Source organism: Dendropsophus ebraccatus, chromosome 10 (assembly GCF_027789765.1).
Source record: "Dendropsophus ebraccatus isolate aDenEbr1 chromosome 10, aDenEbr1.pat, whole genome shotgun sequence".
NCBI classification, from domain to species: domain Eukaryota; kingdom Metazoa; phylum Chordata; class Amphibia; order Anura; family Hylidae; genus Dendropsophus; species Dendropsophus ebraccatus.
In genome coordinates this window covers 46324115-46350206 of record NC_091463.1, presented here as the reverse complement: position 1 = coordinate 46350206, position 26092 = coordinate 46324115, and the positions used below count along the sequence as shown (strand labels likewise).

At 44.6% G+C, this 26092-nt stretch overlaps 1 protein-coding gene across 2 annotated transcripts in view; it reads left to right on the top strand.

The window, feature by feature from the left end:
• The window catches only part of ATP7A (ATPase copper transporting alpha), a 60731-nt gene that overhangs the window by 12546 nt on the left and 22093 nt on the right, over positions 1-26092 (top strand). For both annotated transcript variants that reach the window (XM_069986249.1, XM_069986248.1), the window contains exons 2-8: positions 6022-6154; positions 14040-14514; positions 15428-16171; positions 18502-18702; positions 21803-21966; positions 24648-24809; positions 24889-24965. In XM_069986249.1, coding sequence (XP_069842350.1) covers positions 6035-6154; positions 14040-14514; positions 15428-16171; positions 18502-18702; positions 21803-21966; positions 24648-24809; positions 24889-24965 — 1943 coding nt within the window. In that variant the 5' untranslated portion in view covers positions 6022-6034. The remainder of the gene's footprint in view (positions 1-6021; positions 6155-14039; positions 14515-15427; positions 16172-18501; positions 18703-21802; positions 21967-24647; positions 24810-24888; positions 24966-26092) is intronic.

Sequence of the window (26092 nt, the reverse complement as noted above, 5' to 3'; positions counted from 1 at the left end):
ACAAGCAGGGAAGGGGGGCCATAGAATAGCCCTGCAACCCCAATGTCATAGGACCAAACCCAAGGGGCCCCCCCAAAACCCAGCAGGCATTACCGGCTGAGAAAGCTGTCACCAAGTAACACAAGTGTGAATATGATTTTGTTACTCACCATTGCTTCTGCAGGTAGAATGGGAAGGATAGGAGGTAGTGAGTTTATATTTTCCTTTTTAACATAAATGATTTATGCAGAAGCCTCTTTAAGGCCCATTCACACTACGGAATTGGTGCTGAAATTCCATGTGGAGAAGAGAGCCTCCGTTCTCTGCGCCTCTTGGCTCAAAGAATTGACATGTCAATTTTTTGAGCAGAGAGGCGCAAAGAGTGAAGGCGCGCAAGCCCTTCCATTCAATCAGATAGAAGGTAGGATTTGGTGCTGAGTCTGCGGGGTGGGTGGGGGGTGCTCCTAGAATGTAAAGAACCCTACCCCATATACTGAACATTACCAACCATCCTCTTGTTTGTTGTCATCAGATCTTGAAAATGAATCTATAGAGTCACCTACTTTGCGGCTCATCTAATGTCCCCATCAGAAGAGTAGAATGCCACTTCCAGCCCTGACCTCATTTCTGTGGCCACGATTTGTCACCAATTAGCCCATATTGACCCAATAACCTGCAGTGCTATCTGAAGTAGAATGCATTCCAATGATATAACACACGGTGTCATCACTTGTCCTTACTTGTCTAGAAAAGAAAGGATGGATGAAGGTAGCTATATAATAAAATGGCAAAATACTCTTTCCCCCCAAATATCCGTGTCTATAGTGATAGGCAACAAACTCTAGTATGCGGCAGCACACTGCGGGCACCTAGGTAAACCCAAATACTGAATATTTCATTAATATAAAATTGCATTGTAGCTTAACTATGAGGCTCTTAGCATGGATGTCTGGCATATTTTATTCACATTTATTAGGTGACTTATTAAGGAATTATAATGATTTATTTGAAAGAGATGTCATAACCTGTAATCGCACTATAACAAGGGTTCTCATTCATAACACTTGGGCTCGAGGCGCCCTGATCATTTGATGGTCTGTTCCTCTTATGTCATGTGCGGGGCAACGTGACCCAAGTGCACTGTCACACAGGGAAGGTTAGGGAAGTTATTTCAGCCAGTTCCCTTCTGGTGGAGAATTTTTGCAGATTACTGGTAATTTATACTGAAGTAAATGTGTTTATTCTAGATAAGAAATAAGCCTCTTTACAGCCTAGTCTTGTAATAAGCAACCACAAACCTCGTTATTTACCACCGCCTCATTGGCCGGCAGCCATACTCGTGGACTATTATGAAGCTGTGGACACAGATGACATTTTCACATTCAGGCTGCTTTGTAAGGAAGTGTGACCTCTAAGGCAAATATCGCAACTTCAGAGAAAGATTGGAGTGTCTTGTAAAGGTTAACTGGGTTAAAGCCAGGAAGGGAACTGCGAGAGTATGGACTCTTTGTGTAGAAAATTCTTTTAACATATCAAGGTTCATTTACTTTTCGTCAGGGTGTGTTATTTGTGTAAGGGTTACTGTTACTTGCACGGTCCAAACCATTGACAGCTGGCACAACCATTGCATTTCCTGGAAAGCTGGAAGACTTTGCAAATGCATAGGTCAACTTCAGTATTCATTCCAGCTGTCCATTACAGGGCTCCAGATGGCGACCAAAATGGTCGCCAATGCGACTGATATCTTGCAAATGGCGCCCAGATTTATTAATCTGGGCGCCATTTGCGACTGGCCCCGGCGGCGGCTGTCTCTTTAAGGACTTCCGCACGCTGCACCGAAGCACGTGGCGCCTCTGCGGCTGTCCGTCCAATGAATGATGGACGTGCTGGATTGACGGACGCTTCTCCAGTGACGTCATCCCGCACATCCTTCATTCATTGGACGGACGGCCTCAGAGGCGCCACACTCCTCCAGCGCCTCTCTCCTGCCTCTGCTCACCCGGCGGTTCTTCAAGTGCACCCCAGCGGCACCAAGATTGTGGATAGTGGGTGAGTACAACCGGAGGGACGGCAGGGGTGGCGGCCGGCCACTAATCTGTGTGGGGGGACCGCGGCCTGGGCAGCTGATTGGTAGTGTCTGTTGTGATGGCGGCCAGGTGCGGTAGTCCGTGCGGGGGGGGGGGGGGGTGTATGTATAGACTGCACAGTACCACTTCCCTCAGTGTGTGTGTGTATATACACTGCACAGTACCACTTCCCTCAGTGTGTGTGTGTATATACACTGCACAGTACCACTTCCCTCAGTGTGTGTGTGTATATACACTGCACAGTACCACTTCCCTCAGTGTGTTTGTGTATATACACTGCACAGTACCACTTCCCTCAGTGTGTGTGTGTATATACACTGCACAGTACCACTTCCCTCAGTGTCTGTATGTATACACTGCACAGTACCACTTCCCTCAGTGTCTGTATGTATAGACTGCACAGTACCACTTCCCTCAGTGTCTGTATGTATAGACTGCACAGTACCACTTCCCTCAGTGTCTGTATGTATACACTGCACAGTACCACTTCCCTCAGTGTCTGTATGTATACACTGCACAGTACTACTTCCCTCAGTGTCTGTATGTATACACTGCACAGTACCACTTCCCTCAGTGTCTGTATGTATACACTGCACAGTACCACTTCCCTCAGTGTCTGTATGTATACACTGCACAGTACCACTTCCCTCAGTGTCTGTATGTATATACACTGCACAGTACCACTTCCCTCAGTGTCTGTATGTATATACACTGCACAGTACCACTTCCCTCAGTGTGTGTGTGTATATACACTGCACAGTACCACTTCCCTCAGTGTCTGTATGTATATACACTGCACAGTACCACTTCCCTCAGTGTCTGTATGTATATACACTGACTCAGAACCTGACTTGTAGACCACCTCACACATTCTAGTGGACTGTATATTGTTGTCAAGTTGCAAGCTTTTAAGTTCAAGTTCAGAAGAGTAAGCCTCATTAAAAGGCTAGCCAAGTGAGGCTGAAGTACTGAGTCAGACTGTATATGGTTGTCAAGTTGCAAGTTTCCATGTTGAACGTTTTCAAACTAAGGCCCCGTTCCCACTGAGGAAAGGTAGCGGAATTCCGCGACGGAATTGTCCGCTGCGGAATGCCGTTAGCCTCCCGCTCATAATGGGAGTCTATGGGAGGCGCGCGCTCCTGCTCTATACGAGCTGAAGAATGAACATGTTCATTCTTCAGCGCGGACAGGGCAGGAGCGCGCGCCTCCCATAGACTCCCATTATGAGCGGGAGGCTAACGGCATTCCGCGGCGGACAATTCTGTCGCGGAATTCCGCTACCTTTCCTCAGTGGGAACGGGGCCTAAGAAAAGAAAGAATCTAAAGGAGGATGCTGCTGTGGCCTCTGCACACAGTAAGTCCCATTTAACATAACATTAATTTTACATGTTTTAAAATGTTGGCGACCAAATATTCTATTTGGCGCCTAAATTTTTCAGGTTAGGAGCCAATGGCTCCTAGGTAAATTTTTTAGTCTGGAGCCCTGCATTAAAAGCCATTTTGTAGCCAGGTGACCATTTACTTATTACTTCTATTGGTCTTCTGGGATGTAGAAATGCTTGGCAAACATGTTATCACTAGCAGGGCTGGGTGCGTATGACCTAAATCACAATCATGATTAACTATTTTATAGACCATGTCCTTTTTATGCCACATTCCCTATGTGCATTCCATAACATTACGTTTTGGTTAGTTCTCATTCATTTCCCAGCCTTATTATGCTATATACTTACTATAGTGCCTCTTACTGTGTAATTTCCCAATAGATCGCCTACACACCGTATTATGCCTTGAGTATCCAACACACAATATAATGCATCTATAGTGCCCCCACACACAATAGTATCCCTATAATGCCCACACACACTAAAAAAATAAGAAGAAAGTGGTCTGGAAGGTATCCTGGCGCTGCCACAGAGAATGCTCCAAATGGTTGTGAGTTGTAAAAATACGTATAGGCTTTATTGGCATATAGAACCAGAGTAAAACGGAATATTAAAACAATAAAAACAAGTGGATAAAGCAATGACATGTTTAAGGAAACAAACACAGCAGTGTATACATGCAATCTGATAAAGGGATATTTGTTTACCGAAACACGTCAGTGTTTTGTCTACTTTTTTTTTAAATTATTTTTCTGTTTTACATTGGTTTTATATGCCAGTAAAGTCTATAAGTATTTTTAGGACTCTAACACTTGGAGCATTTTCTGTGGCAGTGACAGGATACCTTCCAGACTTTTTTTTCCACTTATTTTGCCTCTTGAAATGGGCCCCCTCTATGGGAGCATCCCAACACCTCGATCATCTGGCTGGCAGCCCCCTCCATGACGAACGGCACCCTCGGCCTATTAGGGCTATCACACAAAACCCAAGGGGCAACAAGGTGACAATCCACCTACATCTATACTTTGATCCTAAAACCTAACAGGACTTTCCCTGTCTTTTTTTCTTTCCTCCCATGCGCACACACACAGTAGGATGCCCTTGTAGTGTCCACTCACACAGTAGGTTGCCCATGTTGTGCCCCCACTTGCTGTAGGATGCCCCTTTTACACCATAATGACCACATAACAAGCACCACAGAAATATAGGTAAAAAGTAATACTCACCTAGTCCTATTCCCACTAAGCTCTGCATTCTACAGGATGCATAAGGTGCGATGACAGCATTGTGGAGCCTAACTGGTGTGCATTGTATTCAACACTATGGGGGACATTTACCAAGCCTGGTGTACACCTTCCCCCCCCCCACCTCATTTCCTGGATGGATTTACTAAGAAGCACACGGCTCTTAGTAAAGCCGGCCCTGCACAGGCATTGATCAAAAGTCAACACTTGTTCTTACGTCTTTGGTCCCTGGACTTAGGTCTTTCTGCAGCCAGCATCAATCTGCTATGTACTCATGAGCGTCAGGAACTATGGAACAGCTGTCCGCAGATAAGTAACTTCTGCTTCTACAGAAGTACTAGACTGGCTTATTCCCAGTCATGTAACAGAGTATAAACATTGGGGGAGATTTATCAAACATGGTGTAAAGTAGAATTGTCTTAGTTGGCCCTAGCAACCAATCAGATTCCACCTTTCATTTTCAAAAGAGTCTGTGATGAATTAAAGGTGGAATCTGATTGGTTACTAGTGGCAACTGAGCCAGTTTCTCTTTACACCATGTTTGATAGATCTCCCCCATTGTCTTGAAGGAAAACCTACCTCTTAAAGAAGAACTGCTTTGCATATATGTCTTTATGGTAAAGAATGGGGTGGATCCTACACTACAACTTAAAGCCTATGCCATGATGACAGAGATTGGATTTGTGTTTGCAGAATATGCAGGACAGCGATAAGAAGGTTATTTGACCTGCTGTGCTCTCTGGTTAGGTGACTCATAGAAGGAAACAATTGTGATACTGTAATAGATATGTGATAGAGATGACAAGAAGTGTCTGGCAGAGTCCCTTTTAGGCTACATTTGGCACATTAAATTGAGTGGATAAAGCAGCTGTACGCTGTGGTGTACACTGCCGCCCCAGCAGACGTATACCACCAGCGGAAGGCTATTTTCTGATGTGCATCTACCATAAACGGGTACGTAAGATTGACTGCTCTTATGAATGGCCAATTACGTTTTGGACACAGAGTTGCAGATCAGAGGTAACCAAAGCACGTATGAGCATAGATAAAATGAGATTAGCCTTTATTCCACAGTAGCTGGAGGGCAGTGGTGACATCAATAGCCAGGACTGTTACTATAGGATCTCTTCAGAGAACACTGCTTGGTACATTGTGTCTCCAGTTAGCAGTGTCAGACACTGCTTCTTAGGATATATTATTGTAGCTGTATACATATAGGTACTTGTGCCAGGAATAATTCTGCTTGATGTAATGTCATAGTCTTCTTTAGGTTATTCCCTGCTTTGCCTTCTTTGTCTCCTCCTCTAAACATTATTTCCCTTTTAGTGATTGACGCTGGATGGAGATGGAGTCCCGGGCACTGCTGGCTGTCATCCCTGTGGAGGGGATGACCTGTAACTCATGTGTCCAGACCATCGAGCAAAGGATCGGCAGCATCAATGGAGTTCACAGTATTCAGGTTAGTTTTTATATACTAGTCGTTTTACTTCCACAGCGGTTCTTCTGCATATTTGTGGTGTTTTTTTTTCAGTGCTGTTTTTTTTGTCTATAATTAGTATACTAAAATAAACTTTAGAAATAAGTAGTTTTGCAATATAAAGCCCCGTGTTCCTTGAGCAGTGGTATAGTGCATGCACTGTCCTTTCTATTTTGTCTCAGCAGAGTACATCGATCTCCCTCTGCACTGCCACTATCCCCTGTAGGGTCGTGTAGTGTAGCAGCCACCCACAATTTTTTTTTAAATATTTGATTACATCACTAAAGGAGTGATCCCACGGGATAAGGGAATGTATTGGATCAGTGGGGTCTACATATAGATATGTTTGCAAGTTTTTTAGTGAGTGATTGCTTTCTTGTCCTGAGTGAAAGGAAAGGCAGAGAACATGTTCGGCTGCTGCTCCATTTACTCTCAGTGGGATTCCTGAAGATAGTTGAGTACAGACCCCTACTGAAGAGAAACCTATCCTCCTGGAATAACTAATGTTGAGATGAAATTGTTTCTTTTACAAGAGGTAAGCACAACTCGAGCATGCTGGGGTTTCATCCAAACCCGAGCTTGCAGCAGTTGATAGTGGTGGATGCAGCCCTAGAGCGTCCTGGAAAACATGGATACAGCCTATTGGTAGTAAAAGCAAATTAGTATCAGACATGCCAGGATCCTTCTGCTGAAGAGCTGCTATACCTGGCATAGTAGTCACAGTGGTTTAGCTGTGTCTTTATTTTATTTGTAGCCATTGTTACGTTAGCATTGCTGGTGACATGTTTCTTCCAGGCAGACCTGGGAGACCTTGCTAAACAACACTTGCATGCGGAAGCCATGCACAAATCTACACCTGATCCCATGTTTGTATTCTTTCATATAACATCATTTTTTAAATAAAGGAAAAGGTGTTGTCTGAACGGTTACAACCCCTTTCAAGGTGCAGCCACCCCACTCCCAGCATCTCTAGCAAGCTGCGTTTTCTTGGAAAAAGCACAGCCTGCATGTCATTTTACTTGCTGAGGTTTGCTGCAGGGAAAATGTTGTATAAGGGTGGGTTCACACTACAGAATCCGCACGGATAAGTTCCGGCGGATTCCGTCACTCATACCTGTTCACGGTGGTGCGCATCTCCGCCCATCCCATCCTATGGGCGGGTGGATTCCACCTTCCGCCAAAAGAAATGACATGTCAATTCTTTCAGCGGACAGCAGAATCGGCCCGGCCATAGAATGGTCACTATGGAGCTGGCGGATGTGCACGCCGATGTGAATGGGTACAAGCATAGATCCACATGCGGATGTGTGAATAAGCACATAAAAACCTATTGGCTTTAAAATTGTACTGTATATAATCGCAGATCCGTCCTTATACTGTGTAATATCTGTAGTTGGCTGACATCCTGCCAACAGGACACTGAGTGGTCCTGATAAAAAATTACTAAATTTTGTAATAAATTCTGATGTGTTCAATAAAGCAAAGCCAAAACTTTACTGATAGCTTTCACACATATGTTGCTGCTTGGGAAGCGGACTTGGGTTCTCTGCATCTCAGACTTCAAAGGTTCTCACCCTTACTTTTCCTCCATCTCTTCCCGTGTGCAAGAAGCTGGGTATAAAGTATTAACCCAGATCTTTCCTGACGTATCGCCACTATGCTGAAGGGAGCTGCGGGGAGGACTGCGCACTCCTACACACTTTCTGGAGTTTCCCTAAGCTGGTACCTTTCTGGAGGAAAGTAGGTTAAAGGACAACTCCGGCGGGACCCCCCCAAAAAAAAAAAACACAAACACACACAGACACCATACTCACCATCCCTCCGGTGACGATCGCCACTCCATTCGGCCGCCGGCCGCCTCACCGTCACCTGCGTCCGCCGTCCAGCGATGTCTCCTTCTTCCGGGTCCATGAGAGAGAAAAGGCTGCCAGCGCGCTTGCGCACCGGCAGCCTTTTCATTGGCTGGAGCGCATCACATGGCTTCCAGCAAGCTCAGCCAATCAGGGCTGAGCAAGCTGGAAGCCATGTGATGCGCTCCAGCCAATGAAAAGGCTGCTGGTGCGCATGTGCACCAGCAGCCTTTTCTCTCCCATTCACTCTCAATGAAGACGCCGAGGAGGAAGAAGACCCGGACCGCCCCCAGCTCTGACATCACCCGACACCAGAGAAGAGGACCGTGACGACCGTAATAGGTAATGTATATATTCTTTAACTTCCGGGGTGGGGGGTCGGGGGTCGGAAAGTGGGGGAAGGGGGCCAGACCGGGTATTTAACCACATTACAAAGTTATATAACTTTGTAATGTGTGTTAAATAAGCCAAAAAAATTTTCCGCCGGAGTTGTCCTTTAAAGTACCTGTTTCTTTTCATGCTCCTCATATGTTACCTTGCTTATTCTACTTCCTATTTTCACAGTACTTGGCGCTTTTGTTGTTGTTGAAATGCAATAAAATTCATCACCCTTACTTTTTGCCCTAGCTATCGAGCCCCTGGCGGCAGCCATCCGTGCCTCGCCCTCCGTCCAAGGCCTTCAGCAGGGGTCTATTATTGAAAAAGTGAAAAAGTGTCATTGTATGCCGAAGATGCTCTTGTGTACCTTGCAGACACAGGTCCCTCCCTCTGAGCCCTGATGACACTTATTAACCACGTTGGTAATTTATCCAGTCCATCCTTATGCCTCTGGCACAATCCCTCCCCCTGCCCGTTAATTTGCCGGAACAGTTGTTGGTGGCCCGTCAATTCAGTTACTTGGGCGTAGAGGTCACAGCCTCAGTTGATAGCTACATGTCCCTGAACTTAACGCCTCTGTTGGTGTCAACGGACCTCCATTTACAAAAATGGAGACAGCTTATCACTGCTAGGCAGAATTAATATCTTTAAAATGATCTTCCTCCCTAAATTTATTTATTTGTTCCACGCATCCCCCGTGATTTCCCCTAAACATTTTATTACCAATCTGGACAGGATTCTGAGATCCTTCTACTGGCAAGGCTCCTAGAATTGGGTATGCTCACCTCCAAGCGCCTAAGCACCAAGGGGGTTTGGCAGCCCAACATATGTACCATTACTTTCTGGCATCTCAGTTGGTATATGCTAACTGGTGGTTTCATTTGGATCTTAGTAACGCAGCGGTAGCCTTGGCTGGGTATTGGTTGGTTCATATGAAGGTTTAACTACAACTCTTTATACATAACCCCCTCCTCATCTTGGCCTACTCCGTTGGCAATGGTCCAGAGGATGTGGTCGTTGGTGCCTAAACCGATGTCCTCGCCTTCTTTTTCTCTGCATACTCCCCTATAGTTGAAACCGCATTTGCCCGAGCTCATAGGTCTCCCAGGTGCGGCTCTGTGGGATAAACATGGAGTTTGTTACTAGTTTCACCTGTGTTCTGCAGCAAAGGTGTTCCACCCCTTTTCCACCATGTGTGAATGATATGAGGTACCTCGTACAGCCTTTTTTCACTACCTGCAGTTGCGACACGCCATTCAGACACAGTTTGGTAGATGAAGTGTCGGATCCTCGGGGTAGGCGGGGACCACAGGAGCCAGAATGACGGCGCTTCACGGCTTCAGGTTTAATGAAGTAAAACGATGAATTTTAATGGTCTCATAAACAACGCGTTTCGAGGCATAGATTGCCCCTTTGTCAAGTAGGAGAGACATCATGTCATACTTGACAAAGGGGCAATCTATGCCTCGAAACGCGTTGTTTATGAGACCATTAAAATTCATCGTTTTACTTCATTAAACCTGAAGCCGTGAAGCGCTGTCATTCTGGCTCCTGTGGTCCCCGCCTACCCCGAGGATCCGACACTTCATCTACCATTCTCCATTCCCTGATCTCCTGGCTTGGGATCTCGGCATCTACCCTTGGAGCCTGGCTGCTACGGCTACTACCTCTCTCTTCACTGATTAACAGTGTGTTGTGTTCTTAGCACAACACCATCAGGTGAGCATTTTTATTATCAGCTTGTTCGACCTACAATCTGTTGTTTACGTTATCACCCTATGGCGCCCTTTCCACTTTTTTAGCCCTACTCAATTCAGACACAGTTTGGCAGCCTCAGGCTGGGTTCACAGTGCGTTTTCAGCATCCGTTTAACGGATCCGTTTTTTTTAACGTCCAGAAAAATAGGGTTAGCAACGTTTTTTGGTCCGTTTGGTCCGCCAAAAAAAAACGGATCCGTTTTTTTTATAATGGAAGTCAATAAAAAAACGGATGCACACAAATGAATCCGTTTTTTGCAATCCGTTTTTCATGCGTTTTTTGCAAAAAACGGATGCTTTAAACGGATGCTGAAAACGCAGTGTGAACCTAGCCTCACGGTCCCCCTGGAATTCACACCGGCCGAGAAGCTGTTGGCTTCTACAGACCTCACCAAACCCCTGACCCAAAGTTATTTAATGTTATGCCCTTATGATCAGTCTCCATTTCAGAAAGCCTTTGAGAAGTGGTTGGTTGACATCCCGACACTGAATGATCTGCAGTGGAAGGAGGTAGTGCATTCTTATTACCCTATGGTGGTCAATGCAAGGGACCAATTGATTCAGTACTGTTTCTTGCAGAGAGCATAATTCACTCCGGTGAGACTCAGGAAGATGGGGGTGATGTCCTCAGATACGTGTTTTAAGTGCCAGATTGACGTCGGAACCTTCCTACACACAGTATGGCCTTCTGGCGTTCAGTTCTGTCATTTCTGTGTGACCACTTTGAGTTTCCGTTTGTTTTTACCCCTTCTGTCTGTCTGTTAGGCATTATTAATGAAATCACGCACAACAAATAATACAGATTATTCATCAGATTTCTTTTATTTTGCGCCAAAAAAATAATAGTGATGGAATGGAAATTCAAGAAAATCTGGATACATTCCACTACCTGCCCGTATAGATTTGTGCCCTTGTGGCAGGTAATCCTTCCTCTGGAACTACACCCACTGCTAGCCACCCTGAATCTCTCCTTGGTTACACTGGCTCATTCTATAATTTGTATTGACGGATGGTGTGTTCCTGCTTTCAATGCCGGGGCGGATTGTGCCTGGTTGTTAGTATACTTGTAAGTTATGCAAAAATTTTTAAAAAAATTCTTTCGCAAAAGAGGTGAATTAGTCAGGCAGCAGAGTTGAGGATAGTCTGGAGGGGAGCATGGGTGTTAGATGGAAGGCCAGGCTGTTGCAGCAGTCTAAAGGCCCTATTCCACGGGCCGACTTGAGGAGCAAACGAGCGTTCTCAGCGCTTGTTTGCGCCTCGCTCCCTGCTCACTGCTGCCGCTATTCCACGTGGCAGCAGCGAGTGGGTAAGTCCGAGAAGGGTCGGGGGGAGCTGCGGGCGGGGGCTGCCCGGGTAATCGCTCGATCGTCCATGCAGCCCATAGCATACAGCAGCGTCTGCTGCCGCTTCTCCTATTCCACAGAGTGACGGCAGCAGACAAACGACTGCAACGATCAGCCGACATGAACGATGTTGGCTGATCGTTGCCTTCTATTCCACGGCCTTAAGTGAGAGATAATGAGAGCTTATACAAGCAGTTCTGTTGGGTCATCTGCGTTTGCATCTACATGTGGTTTAAAAAGTTCATCACAACCTGCATATGTGATTTCCGCTGAATGCAGCTGGGATTTTGGGGCCCACATACTGAAGTTAGCGGGGGCCCCAGTGATTGGACCTCCTGTCATTTCTCAGTTATCTGCTATCTCCAAATTCCCTTCACACATGGCATCAGATAGCTGCTTATACAGAACTTTGGACAATATGACTGCTAAGTTCTGAGCGGTTCTGATACGGTTTAGTCTTTTCATAGTGAAGTCACATAGACATTGTCGCTGTTGCTTTTGCTTGCTATTTCACTGCTTTGATTTGCTTCTAATGTAATTCCCATTGTTCTAGCAGAAGCAGCTTCCTGGTAATTGCAGTCCGATTTCCCCCGCAGGGCATGCTGGAGACAAATGTCAGAGACAATAAGAATTAAATTACCTTTAACCGACATATTAACAAGGAATTGGATGTTCTCATTGCTCCAATTATTCTTGTTTTGTGTTATTGTAATGCTACATATTTTATACTTTTTTTTTCTCTTTAAGCTCCACAAATCATTTTCAGCATCTACAAACAATAAAAAAGAAAACTTCAATATGATACATAAAGGGGTACTCCAGCAAAATGTATTTTCAAATCAACTGGGGTCAGAAAGTAAATTGTGAATATAGATTTGTTATTTACTTCTATTTAAAAATCCCAAATTTTACAGAACTCATTAGCTGCTGTATGTCCTGCAGGAAGTGTTGTTTTCTTTCCAGTCTGATACAGTGCTCTCTGCTGCCACCTCTAGCTGAGACAGGAACTATCCAGAGCAGGAGAGATCCAAGGGGGATTTGCTACTGCTCTGGACAGTTCCTGACATGGACAGAGGTGGCAGCAGAGAGCACTGTCAGACTGTTAAGAATACACCACTTCCTGCAGGACATACAGCAGCTGATAAAACCAGTAAAATTTTTTTAACATTTCGTCTGTAGGATCTAAGATATGATTGGAATTTGCCAGTACCCTAGCCACATATTATAGTTGGCTAACATTCTCCAACAGGAATGTGAATAGCAGTTGACATATTGATTTTAGTTTGTTTTTTTTTCTCTGCGAAAATCGCTGTCTATGGGAGGGCTGCCTCCTTCTGTGGGTGGTGGATAACTTTCATGTGTCTACAATATTATACTCTGTACAAACATTACAAACCATTTTGCGGAAACTGTACAGTGATTGGTCTGTAGGTCAGTAAATGAGGCCTAGGGAAACATATGGAACATACTACACCCAGGCTTTGCATTGTAGGGCTGCACAGGAGATGTATATACAATACAATCGGATAGTAATGAAGACTATTTAGGGTCCATTTACACAGAAAGATTATGTGACAGATTATGTGCCAGATTTGAAGCCAAAGCCAGGAATGGATTTGAAAAGAGGAGAAATTTCAGGCTTTCCTTTATGACTTAATCTCTGTTTATAGTCTGTTTCGGGCTTTGGCTTCAAATCTTTGGTAGATAATCTGTCAAATAATCTTACTGTGTAAATGGACCCTAATGCTGCGTTTACAGTTACTGATTGTCGTGTGAATTTGCGCCATAACGATCGAATTCGAACGATAATCGTGTAAACGCAGTGAACGATCAAACGACGAGCGAGAAATCGTTCATTTTGATCTTGAACATGTTCTCAAATTGTCGTTGATTGTTTGCAAAAAATTCGCAGATCGTTCCGTGTGAACAGTCGTTCGCCGATTTAAGTAATGGATGAGATAGGCTTAAGCGATCGCAAAACGAATTTTCCGTACGATATATCGTACCATCTAAACGCTGATCGTTATGAAAAAAAACCCCGTTACTCCGACATCGTTAATCGTACGATCAGGCTAATTATCGTTTCGTGTAAACGTAGCATAAGAAAGTTCTCTTTAGATGCATTGGAGCAATAAATTGCAGATAACGGGGCTTGTCACCTGGGTTATTCCTGATGAGTAGCCATCACTCAGGCTTCAGTTAGATTTATTATGGATCTGAATGGGTTCTGCTTAAAGCAGTGCTACGCAGTTTACCGGATAAATGTAAACCCAGCCTTTGCTGCGGATGTGAGATTGAGATTGGAAGCTTTGACGTATCAAGACACCTGACATTGGGAACATATTTAGACAATACTAGGCCAGAAATCTGTAAAGTGATAGGTACACTCTAAATCCACAGGAAGTTTTTTTTTTCCTCTTCAATGTGACAGAACTGGTTGCGTGTGCTGTTCATCTCATGTATCCTATCCGGATTTTCGGCTGGCATTTTGCTCCTCTGTTTTGCTTGGCACTATATGCCATCTCTGTTTACATTTCAGGTATCGCTGGAAGGTAGGAGTGCTGCGGTTATTTATGACCCTACACTACAGACAACAGATGCTCTGCAGGAAGCTATTGAGGAGATGGGATTTGAGAGCACACCTGTCACCTCCAACCCTCAGCCTGTACCTACAGAGAGCACCTCTCTCTACACATCATCCGAGCACTCTACAGAGAACATCTGTACTGACCTCCTACAGCTGAAAGGAGTCCTGGACGCCACCAGCTCTCCTGACGGTGCAGTCAGTGTGACGTTCATACCCTCCATAGCCCTGAATACTGACAATATAATTCAGCAATTTCCAGGACTCGCTCTAGAAACAATGGGTACCAATAAAAAATCCTCAGCTTCCCAGGACAATCAGACTGGAGATGTCCTGGTGAAAATGAAGGTGGAAGGTATGACCTGTCATTCCTGTACCAGTACTATAGAAGGCAAGATTGGGAAACTCAAAGGCGTTCAACGTATTAAAGGTAATAATATGTCCTGCATCCTATTTCTCCAGTAAGTACTTATATCTGTCTAGTAAAATCCTCCTTATTGTACCATATTATTACAGATTTTTTTTTTATGTGCTGTAATGTTGGTATCACTATGCTGCAATGTATTTTTGTAGCATGATGGCTTCATCTTGTTTACAACATGTGTGGTGTTATTAACTCATCTCCTTCCTATTTTTCAAATGCAAAAGTTACTTGGACATTCCTCATGGCTGAATTTTTTAAAGAGGTCACATACCCCTAAATGGTTTATTTTACATTAGCCTTAGATGTTTTATATTCTATACATTAGCCATGTAAGTATTGCATTTATATAGTAATTGAAGATCAATGAAAATGATTTGTTATGCTCTGAAAAGTTTGAAAGTGTGGGACAATAGAAAAGCATAAAAATATGGGATTACAATCTGCAAAAAACGGTAGACTACCATTGGATAATACCGTTATGACTAGAATGTGCTTCTGTAGATCCCTTGTACATTATGGACACCAGTTTTTTTGGCCTCTGAAGAGCTGGTACAATATAGTATACCTTATACATTTTTCTGCTTTGTGGATTAGTACAATCTGCAGCACTATTCCATACACATGCTACATGGTCAGTCAGATATATAATGTATATATCCTTCAGATGTATACCTTAGATGCACACTGCACAATGCAGTGTGAAAATGACCGTATAGACTTCCAGCTTTAGATGAGGTGTGTGGTAGCTGAAGCCAAGTGTCTCCAGCCTTCCTAAGGTTCCTCTGTTGTCAACCAGTCTGAACTCTAACCAAAGTGAGCAGAATTCAGACAGCGCACATACAAAATGCCATTATTTTCAGATTCTATGTGACGACGTTTTAGGCATTGAGGACTGATGTATCTCTTCTCTTTTTGGCAGTGTCCCTGGACAGTCAGGAAGCTCATATAATCTACCAACCCCACCTCATTACTGCCACAGAAATCAGGAGCCAAATAGAAGAAGCTGGTTTTACAGCATCAATTAAGAACAAACCTCTTCCAAAGCTGGGAATCATTGATATTGGACGCTTGACTAATACTCAGACTAATGGTATTGGAGATGTAGCAAACTCAAGACCAAAGTCTCTTAGTGACGTAACCAGAGCTGTTTTCCAGGTGGATGGCATGCACTGCAAATCATGTGTTGTGAACATTGAGAGTAACATTTCTTCCCATCCTGGGGTGTCCAGTGTTGAAGTATCATTGGAAAAGAAATTGGCAATGATCACTTATAACCCAAATGTTCTTACTTCAGATGCACTATGTAGGGCTATAGAATCTCTGTCACCAGGCACTTTCAGAGTTAGACTTTGCAATGGCCAGGAATGCATTAACCCTTCCATTGTTCAGGGCTCTTCAGGAACCAGTAATGCAGAGCAAATGTTTTCTGACCAGACACATCAGGGAATAACATCTAAAGTTGCTGTAGTGAACATAGAAGGGATGACTTGCAATTCTTGTGTGCAATCTATTGAGGGTTTCATCTCTCAGAAGCCAGGTGTAAAATCTATCAGTGTATCCCTGGCAAACAAAAATGGAACAATAGAATATGACCCAGGTGTTACCAGCCCTGAAGCCATCCGTGCAGCCATAGAGGATATGGGATTTGATGCCTCACTAGCTGGTAGGTATACATGCTTTACCTAGGGGGCATTGGGGCATACATTTATTTAAAATATTTTTTTATACTTTTTAAGTCCCCTTAGGAGACTAATTTGCTTATACAGATCAATGCTATGCTATTGTATTGCATTGATCAGTCACATCAGCGCTCTGCTATTAGAGCTTGTCTGGGGCCTTATGCACACGTTCAGTATTTTTTTTCAAGTCCGTAGATTCCTCCCATTATCCACCCGTACAATTGGGCATATGTAGTGCGTCCATATTTCTGTAAATCCTTTTTTTTCCCCCAACATATCAATTACATATCAATTATAACTCATTCGTATTCTTTTTTAAGGAAATATGGAATTACGGAAGCCAAACAGGTTACAATCTGTAATAAAATGGCGGATCCCATTGATTTCCCGCACTAGGACATGTTTTTTTTTTCCAGCATTGGTTTGCGTCCTGATCGTGTGAATAGCCCAATAGACAACAATGTGCTCTAACTCGAATATGGAAGGACATGTGAATAAGGCCTGAGGCTTTAACGTATTTTGCCATTATTGTCAATCCTTTTTTAGCACTTTGGGTTTTCTGCCTGCTCTAGCCTTTACTTAAAGGGCATGTATCACCTACATTTTCTTAATTTAGTCAGGTACTAAAACATGGTCTTTTATTCTAATCTGTTTCTCTTTTGCTGACTGTAATTTTTTTTTTATTTTAATTTTTGTACATTGTATTGGGGTCTGCCATCTTGCCGGAGCAGTTTTTTTCACAGCATTTAGTGACATGCTTTACAGCAAGATCACTCTGTCCTCCTTGAGATTAATTATTCACAGAATAACACACATTACAAAGTTATACAACTTTGTAATGTATGTTATGTCTGTGAATGGCCCCCTTCCCCATGTCCCACCACCCCCACCCGTGTACCCGGAAGTGTGGTGTGCTATACATACCTGTCACGTGCCGACTTGTCTCCGATCTTCAGTCTGCGATGTCGTCTTCGGACGGCCCGGCCGAATCCCTCCGAGCGTCCTGAGTGCCGGCCGCCCTCTTCAGCGTCATCAGATGCTCAACCGCGATTGGCTGAGCACGGTTTGGCTCAGCCAATCGCGGCTGAGCAGCTAATGACGCGGCCGCGTCATCGGCTGCTCAGCCACGATTGGCTGAGCACAGTTATGCTCAGCCAATCGCGGCTGAGCAGCCGATGACTGGGCAGAGGGCGGCCGGCACTCAGGACGCTCGGAGGGATTCAGCCGAAGACGACACCGCTGACTGAAGATCGGAGACTAGTCGGCACGTGACAGGTATGTATAGTGCACCACACTTCCGGGTACACGGGTGGGGGTGGTGGGACACGGGGAAGGGGGCCATTCACAGACATAACATACATTACAAAGTTGTATAACTTTGTAATGTGTGTTATTCTGTGAATAATTGTTTACCGCCGCCCTACCCCTTTAAGTGAGCGCGCTCTGTGAACTTTGAAGCGGTTATTTCACAGGGAGCAGCTGTTGTGTCCTCTATCTACTGGTGTCCCATGTTGCTGTAATGCTGTACAACACTTTACAACAGCCTCCTCCTGTCACCACAGACAGAACAGGAAGTGTCTGCTTAGTTTTGGCCCCAGTGGTGAGAATAAAAACTGCAAGATTTCAGGATTATGTTATAATATAGTGAGAAAAATTGAAACTTCAAAACAAAAAAATCACCAAAATTTCTTTAAAAATATGTTTAACATAAAAACATAATTTAAACAAGAAGTAATTTTCTGATTAGATATTTCCTTATTCTTCTCATGTATGGTGAGGGTCCTTTCTTATCCCACTTTAGATAACCAGAATATAAATATTTTAATGCCTTAGGCCACGTTCACACAATGTATTTTTTAACTAACTAACGGCCCTTGTTGCAGAATTGCAACAATGGCCGCTATTTAGTGGAAAATCAAATAACATTGTTTTCTATGGAATCCCGGACGGAGTGTATACACACAGTATACACTCTGGCCGGGATTTCATGGGGCTGCACTCAAGTCAATTTCAATAAAAAAATGAAATTGACAGTGCAGACAATGTAAAGTGCGGCTCTGGCCACACTTTACATTGTCTGCAATGGGTAATTGGAACGCAGGCACACCCAAATGTGCCTGCATTCCAATTCAAAAGAAATTAAGTTCATCCGGACAGTACTGCAGTACCAGCCATGGTACTTTACAGACAGCGGCTGTTCTGTGAAACGGGTGTGTCACAGAACGCTCGCTGTCTTACAGCATGTGAACGTGGCCTTAGTATGTAACATAACTCCTTTGCTTGATATAGACTATTTTTCTTCATCTTACATTAGGCCTGTTACCTGAAATTACTTTGGAACCTGCATACAAACCTCAACGCAATTCTTTTCACCCAAAAGAAGGCTTCAGCAAGGAGTCCCCCGAGCACAGCAATCAGGAAACCAGAACAACCAACAAATGTTTCCTTCAGGTCTCCGGTATGACGTGTGCATCCTGTGTAGCCAACATAGAAAGAAATCTCCGCAGAGAAGACGGTCAGTGTGGCCCCTGATGCAGATTACATTAACATTTCTAGAAATCTAAAAACCTGTTATAAATGGTTGTCACTAGCACGGTTCATTTAAAGGAGGGGGAGCAAATCCGTAAAGGGGTACTCCGGGCAAAATATATATTTCTTTTATATTTTATTACATATGGAAAGTTAAACAAATCACTAATAAACTTTATTTATGGGAAATGCACATAAAGTGCTATTTCCCTCAGTTTAGTAGTTCAGGCAGGCTCAATTTATCTAAAAAAAGTGATGTCACGTCTCAAGTGTATGTTTTCCGGCAGGGTCCAGCAGGGGGTGCATGTAAAAGTATAGACTAAGAATAGACGCTCCTGCGCCTCCTCTGGTCCTCTTTGTGCCCCTGCTATCCCCACTGTGACTCAGCGCTCACCCTGCCGCTTGGTCCTGTTCGAGGTGAGCGCTCCTGCACCTTCTCTTCTCCCCTCTGTTCTCCTCCTCCTCCCGTCATTCTGCAGCCCCTTGCCCCGCTTTTGCCTCAGCACTCATGCCGCTGCTCGATCCTGTGCAGGAGCGCTCACCATGACGGGACCGAGCAGCGGGATAAGCGCTGAGGCATAGCGGGGCAGAATGACGGGAGGAGGAGGAGAACAGAGGAGACAAGAGGAGTTGCAGGAGCGCTCACCCCGAACAGGACCAAGAGGCGGGGTGAGTGCTGTGCCACAGCGGGGATTGCAGGGTTAAACAGAGGACGGGAGGAGGCGCAGGAGAGCTCACCCCAACGGGACCGGGTGGCGGGATGAGCGCTCCTGCTTGGGACCGTGCAGGGAGGTATGGAACTGCAGGGGCTCATAGAGGATGGGAGAGCATGGGCAGCTTCTTAGAAGGAGGTGCAGTGGGATGAGCGGCAGATAAGGAGCGCTCACCCTCCTGCACGGGACCGGGCGGCATGGCTGGGCAGAGAGATTGGAGGTAGTAAGGGAGGGAAGGGGGACATTGCCAGCACAGGAAGGGACATATGTTACTGCCCATGGTGAATCTTACAAATCTTCCCATACTCGTCATTATTTATTCTCGTTATTATCTATTATAGTCTCCTTCTCCCAGTTCTGAGATGCTATTTTGTGCTGATGATACAAAAGCTTTGTGTGAGCTTTTCTCTCTGTTTCCCTCCTCCCCCTTCCTTCCCAGACAGCTGAGTCTCTAACTGTGTAGCAACTTTGTAATCACAGTGAGTTCATATGCAACTTGACCTCAGATTAATTCTCCCAGCACAATGAAGCTACAAAGTTGCTTTTAGGGTAAATTCACAGGGGCGTATCCGCTGCGGATTTAACACTGTAAACTCTCAGCTAAATCCCTAGCGGATCCCTCCTCTGAATTCTAATGTGATTACATACTGGCTGCGGAATTGACATCCCGCTGCCAGTATGTAAGTCCCATCCCCATTAACCTCCGCCGCTCCGAATAATACAATATCCGCACCACGATCCGGCCGCGTCTGAGGCTCCCGACTCCCGGAGGTCCCGCACAGCCAATCAGTGCACGGCCCCATGACAGTCACTGATTGGTTGCGCCGTACCTCCGGGAGCCTCAGACGTGACCGGATCATGGTGCCGGTATTATACAGAGCGGCGGGGGTTAATGGGGCCGACACTTACATAATGGCAGCGGGATGACAATCCCGCAGCCAGTTTGTAATCACATTGAAATTCACAGGGGAGGGATCCGCTGCGGATTAAGCTGCGATTTCGCAGCGTTAAAGATGATGTACCACTACGTAAAACTACAGCCGTAGTTCGCGCCGCAGAACTACGGCCGTAGTTTTGCGGTGTGTAACATAGGCTTATTTTCAATGGGATCCCGGCCGGAGCATACACACATTGTATGCGCTTCGACCGGGATCCCATGCGGTGCCGGAAAAAACTGACATGTCAGTTTTCTGCGGCCGGAATTCAGTGAATTCCAGCCGCAGAAAGCCCTGTCAGTTCACACAGTGAAGCGAGCGGCTCCGGCCGCTCGCTTCACTGTGTGCTATGGGAATCTCTGCTGCGGGCGCACTTAAGTACCGGCTGGGTGATCTTTACGGCCGCGGAGCACTGATGCAGGTGCATCAGCGCGCGCCCGCATCAGAGCTTCCCATAGCACACAGTGAAGCGGGGTCACGGAACGGCCGGGTGTTCACAGCGTGTGAACATGGCCTTAATCTGAACTGACGGAACGAACGGCGCCGTCATGGGGAAGCCGGTGCCGCGGACTTTTTTCGGACCGCGGCCCGGTTCCCGTGCACGGTGCTGTTCTATGCTCCGGAACTGGCCGGTGCTCAAGCACTGGAGGTAGGCTGGGACGCCCCCAGTGGGAGGGAATTCCCTCCCCTGTATGACGCGGCTCCATTAGAATGAATGGTGTGGCTGTCTGAATGTCCGTCAGTGTCCTGATGCCCCCTGAGCTCTCGCTGCGGCTGTGAAAGTCTCCTCACAGCCAGCAGCGAGGCGCTGAGCTAGTGCACAGACGCAGTGCGGCCGTGCTACTTGCACTGCGCCTGCGCACTAACTCAGCGCCTGGAGAGATGATGTAGCCAAGGGGGCGGGGTCAACGGCGGTGTAGTGGACAGAACGATGTGGCGCTTCAGAGGCTAAGCCCCGCCCAGTAGCGCAATAACAAGCTCATCAAAGTTCAGTTTTCTCATCAACCAGCACCATGATTAAACATGTAAAATAAGGTATGGAAAGAGCAAAATTAGTGATTTAAACGTTTTTAAAGATGGAAAAATGAAAAATGGGGGTGACCGTGTCACTTTAAGCAAATTACTGTTCACTTCTTTGGTTTGTTTCAAAGATTGTTGGCAATCTGAACACTCCCTAATCCTAATGAATGAAAACGTTTGATTTGTTCCTGTGACATGTCAAAAGATATTCTGAAGTAAATGGACACTTTTTTTTTTTAATCCTTTATGTCCATACATGACTGCATTATTTTGTAACTGCAGAATTCATAGGTAGATGGCTAGGGTCATTTATAAAAGTTACTCTGTATAATGTGAAGTTTTTGTATCGTTTGAATCATAGATGCACATGAGACATGATGTCTAGTTGATGTGGCACTACATTTTTTTTTCCTTTTAGGTATACATTCTGTCTTAGTAGCTTTAATGGCAGGAAAAGCTGAAGTGAGATATAACCCAATGATTATACAGCCCTCAGGCATTGCTGAGCTCATCCAGGAACTGGGCTTTGAGGCAACTGTCCTAGATGACTATGATGAAGGAAATGGTGTCCTGGAGCTGGTGGTAAGCAAACTAAGCCGATCTGTTCTGATGGGACTATGGAATACTAAATAACCCGTTCATCAGGTTACAATACACATTCCATATGTATTGTAACCTGATGAACGGGTTATTTACTTTCACATTTTTGGAAAGCATTGATTGACAGTAGTATTCTCTTATTTCTAGTTAATCTTTGGAAAGTCCGGTGCCGGCATGGGAAAGTCGGTGCCGCGTTCATTGGAGCCGCGTCATGGAGGGGCGGGGGTTTCCTCCCACTGGGGCAGAACGGCCCGCCTCCAGTGCTTCACTTCCGGCCCAGTAACCATGAATTGAATGGCGCCATACACGGGAACCTGGCCGTGGTTCAAAAAAAGGAACAAGGCATCGGCTTCCCCGTGCCGGTGCCGTACGATTCATGTGTGATTTTAAAGAGAGTGTACCTGATGGTACATCCTCTTTAACCTCTTAAGGACATACGACGTACCCGTACGTCATATGTCCTCATTAGCACTTCAAAGCGGGGCCGCGCGGCGACCCCGCTTTGAAGCGCCGCGGTCCCGGGTGCCGACGGGACCGACGCTATTAGCGGGCACGGTCTGATCGCCGTGCCCGCTAATTAGCTAATCGGAGGCAACCTTTCCCTGGGGTCTAGTGGGGGAGATCGCTCCTCCGGGACGTTGTCCTGTCTGATGCCGGCCGGGGACTCATCCAAGATGGCGCCGTCCCCGACTCGTGTTGTTTATAGTAAAAAGCCCCCTCCCCTAATAAAAGTCTGAATCACCCCCCTTTTCCCAGGTTTTAAATAAAAGTAAACAAATAAATAAACATGTTTGGTATCGCCGCGTGCGTAATCGCCCGAACTATTAATTAATCACATTCCTGATCTCGCACGGTAAACGGTGTCAGCGCAAAAAATCCCAGAGTGCAAAATTGCGCATTTTTGGTCGCATCAAATCCAGAAAAAATTTAATAAAAAGCGATCAAAAAGTTGCAATCAAGGTACCGATAGAAAGAACACATCATGGCGCAAAAACTGACATCTGATACAGCCCCATAGACCCAAGAATAAAAGCGTTATAAGCCTGGGAATGGAGCGATTTTAAGGAACGTATATTTGTTAACAATGGTTTGAATTTTTTATAGGCCATCAGATACAATATAAGTTATACATGTTATATATCGTTTTAATCGTAACGACTTGAGGAACATGCATAACAAGTCAGTTTTACCCCAGGGCGAATGGCGTAAAAACACAGTTCCCCCAAATAAAAGAAATGCGCTTTTTTTTTCAATTTCACCACACATTGAATTGTTTTCTGGTTTCGTAGTGTACCAAATGCAAAAATTCAGCGTGTCTTTGCAAAGTACAATTAGTGACGCAAAAAATTAAGGGCTCATGTGGGTTTTTAGGTGGAAAAATGCAAGTGCTATGGCCTTTTAAAAAGGAGGAAAAAACGAAAACGCAAAAACGAAAATGGGCCCCGTCCTTAAAGGGTTAAAGCGTAACTGTCATTCCAGGGCCATTTTTTTTAAAACATTACATATCAACAGTTCAAGCGATTTTAAGAAACTCTGTAATAGGTTTTATAAACCAAAAGAGTTTCCTTCTGGACTGAAAAAGCAATCTCCCAGCCTCCCCCCTCACTCAGAAGCAGCAGGATTTCTGTCTCCATTATGTGGCTATGGAGAGGGGAGGGGCTGTTAGGAGTGACTGAGCACGGAGCAGTCTTGCAAAGCACAACACCCTGCAATCTTCTCTCAGTAAGTTCATAGATAAGCACTGACCTTTCTGACCCCAGAATCCTGCGGTTTAGGTGCCCAGAGAGTCTACAAACAGCTGACCTTCATGTCACCTCTTCCTGCTCCCTCATCTCTCCAGCCCCTCCCCCCTCCATAAGGATAGAATGGAGAGAGCAGAACCCGTCTTCACTGGCTTCTCTGTAATGAAGACGTGTTTGCCTGATAATGCACAGATAAGAAGTCAGGGGGGGAGGCTGGGAGATTGCTTCTTGAGTACAGAAGGAGGCTTTTTTGGCTGATGAAACCTATTACAGAGTTTCTTAAAATCGCTTATACTACTGATTTCTGCAATAAAAAAAAATATGACAGTTACGCTTTAAGGAGAAATCCAGAGGGGAGAAAAGAAAAATCAGTTTGGGTGGAAAGGGGGACATAACATAACAGTAACTATACTTTTTTTTTAAATTATGTTTGCCCCACCCCCTGTAATTTTTTAATTCTTCTTTGATGGCCTCTGCTACGTTTCAAGGATTCATAAACATTGAAGAGGCTTGACCACTTGCTCAAGGGTTTTAACCCCATCAAACAACTATTTGGCGGGGGTGCCAGGAGTTGGACCCCTATCAGTCTGATACCGATGGCCTATCTGGAGGACTTGTAAGGATTCCCCACCCTCATGCCTAACTAACTGATAGCTTTCTCCCTGTCTTGGTGTATAGAAGGTCAGGGAGCATGCATCTTCTGAATATATTCGAATCCTACCCTGTAGAGCAATTAAATTGATTGATGGCCATTGTTTTGTGGATACCATAAGGTCTCCAAGTGCTAGGATGAGGCATTGTATATAGTAATCTAGGAAGGAGAAGTCCCCTCCATTAGCAGAATATAATATAGCATATATCTATGATGAACCTTTTAATAAAATTGTTTGTTTTTATTTTTACACTTTTTTTTATCTTTAGGTTAGAGGGATGACCTGTGCATCCTGTGTCCATAAAATAGAATCATGTCTGATGAAAACTAAAGGAGTTCAGTACAGCTCTGTGGCTCTTGCAACAAATAAAGCTCACATTAAATATGACCCAGAGATCATCGGGCCCAGAGACCTCATGAAGATTATTAATGTAAGTGTCAATTAATATTTTAGTAAAAAATCTGCACTCTATTGCCTATGAAACATATTCACTTTTAACCATTTTTCAGGACTTAGGATTTAGTACATCTTTAGTGAAAAAGGACCGATCTGGAAGTCATCTGGATCATAGGACAGAAATACAGAGGTATGTAGACATGAATATAATAGAAATTGTTGTTTGTCATTGTTCTTTGGAACATAGTCAGGGATTCCCTGAAGGATAAGAGCAGTCAGAGCACACTTTTCCTGCTGATCATACAGCGATCAAGAGAAAGGCAATGGCAGTAATACATGGCCGCAGCAACTCTGCTAATGGTGGAGAACAGAGGAGGCTCTGATTTGTCATTTAACCCTCCGAATGCAATAATCCACATTGATTTATTACGTTCAGGAATCAGCCACACATAGTAAAACAGGCTTTATCACACTATTGTATCTAACCATGGTTCTAACTGTACTAAAGATTCCCTTTAAGTGGTTTAATTGTGTCGTCTCACAGCAAAGACATTGGGACACTTTCCACATGTCTGGTTAGTCATCTTTCCTTTTGTTGGTCCTCAGTCTTGGTTTTGACAGAATAACATGGAAAGGAAAGGCTTATAAGTACACAACCCTGTCAATAAACGTCAGATCTGCTTCTTATATTGAAAATCAACAGCACAAGCAAGGAAAAAAATGTTAACATTGAAATGTACATGTCCTAGCGGACTAGTGTTCAGGGGATTACATTTGGCATACCTATGAATTTCCATTAACCAGATAAGTGCTGAAAGAGTGAGTATTTGTGCAGTATATATTGTTATAGCTTTTCTCCAGTGTAGAAATGAGCGACCCTCGAGCGTGCTTGTGTTCGTCCAAATCCAAACTCTCTGCAATTGATTAGTGGTGGCTGAAGAAGTTGGGTGCAGCCCCAAGGAGCCCTAGAAAACATAAATTTACAGATTATGTAAAAAAGGTTATACTGACAATCTATGAGAAATTGTGTATGTGTAATCCTTGTCTGTCAGTAATATACGAGAACCTGAAGCTGTTACTTAGCTGCCTTGTACAGTTGATTTTTCTCACAATATTTAAACGGATACTGTCACCCCACATCCTTTGTGCTTATATCGTTGTTGGATAGTGACACTGAGACAGGGTTTAGCATCCATTAAACCCCATATCTTAGTGCATGCTAAGCCCTGCCTTAGTGGCACTGTGTAACAATGATAAAAGCTCACAGGAAAACTGGGCTGACAGTATCACTTTAATGTGTAGCATCAGAATAGAATA